Genomic DNA, 1,154 nt, shown 5'->3' on the forward strand with positions numbered 1-1,154 from the left:
TCCAGTCTTCAGTGTCACATGATCTTCAGAAATCATTCTAATATGCTGATTTTCTGCTCGAGAAACATTTCTGATTATTATCAATGTTGAAAACAGCTCAATATATTACGCAGACACCATGATGTACTCCCATTCAAAAGTTTGGGGTATGCGTTTTTAATAAAAATTAATGCTTTTATTTAGCAAATATGCATTAAATTGATCAAAAATTCTATTTTTAAAAAAGCTTTTCTTTTGAACTTTCTATTCATCAGAGAATCCTGAAAAAAGTTTCCACAAAATATTAAGCAGCAAAAACATTGATAATAGTAAGAAACATTATTAATAACTGAGCATCAATAATAATTGAGCAGTAAATCAGCTACTCAAGAAACATTTCTATTCTTATCAGTGTTGATACAGTTGTGCGGCTTCATATTTTTGTTGAAACTTGATTCTTTGATGAATAGGAAGTTCAATAGAACAGCATATATAACAGAAATAGAAATCTTTGTAACATTATAAATGTCTTTAATGTCACCTTTGAAGAAGTTAGTGCATCCTTGCTGAGCCCAGATCTTACAGATACTGTAAGTACTAGTGTTTATTCACCCTCACATCTCCTCTCTCTGTCCTTCAGTAATACAGTGATTCAGGTGTGTGACACTGGCTGTGAAATCCGTGTGTCTCTGCAGTGGCTCTCATTGATCTTTTCTTGGCTTGCGTCCTCAGTGCTTGCATCACCGCGGTGTGAATCCTGACGATCCCCTGCCGCCTGCAGAGCCTGAAGAGGCTGAAGAGGGATCTAGAGCGGCCCCAGGACGTGTCGACCCGCTGCCAGGCCCCTCTGCAGGACGTCAAGACCAAGTTCCCTCTGAAAGTGGTGGTGAAAAGAAGGAGCAGAAGACAAGCGCAGACGTGTTCGGCAGCAGGTGAGAATGGAGCTGTGGATGAAGTGCTACATGACTTCCAGCATATACATGTCAACCGGTAGAGATTGTGGGAGACATATGTGACCCTGGAGCACAAAAGCAGTCTTAAGTCGCTGGGGTATATTTGTAGCAATAGCCCAAAATACATTGTATGGGTCAGAATTATTGATTTTTCTTTTATGCCAAAAATCATTAGGATATTAAGTAAAGATCATGTTCCATGAAGATATTTTGTAAATTTCC

The 1,154-nt window shown here is 38.7% G+C and overlaps 1 protein-coding gene across 1 annotated transcript in view; it reads left to right on the forward strand.

The window, feature by feature from the left end:
* Positions 1 to 1,154, forward strand: part of LOC107739046 (X-ray repair cross-complementing protein 5) — a 13,088-nt gene that overhangs the window by 7,240 nt on the left and 4,694 nt on the right. The window contains 3 exon segments of the mRNA XM_016551014.1: positions 712 to 765; positions 767 to 866; positions 869 to 911. Of these exon segments, the coding sequence (XP_016406500.1) occupies positions 712 to 765; positions 767 to 866; positions 869 to 911 (197 nt within the window).

This window comes from Sinocyclocheilus rhinocerous, unplaced genomic scaffold, assembly GCF_001515625.1.
Source record: "Sinocyclocheilus rhinocerous isolate Xijiao unplaced genomic scaffold, SAMN03320098_v1.1 scaffold1096, whole genome shotgun sequence".
NCBI lineage: Eukaryota > Metazoa > Chordata > Actinopteri > Cypriniformes > Cyprinidae > Sinocyclocheilus > Sinocyclocheilus rhinocerous.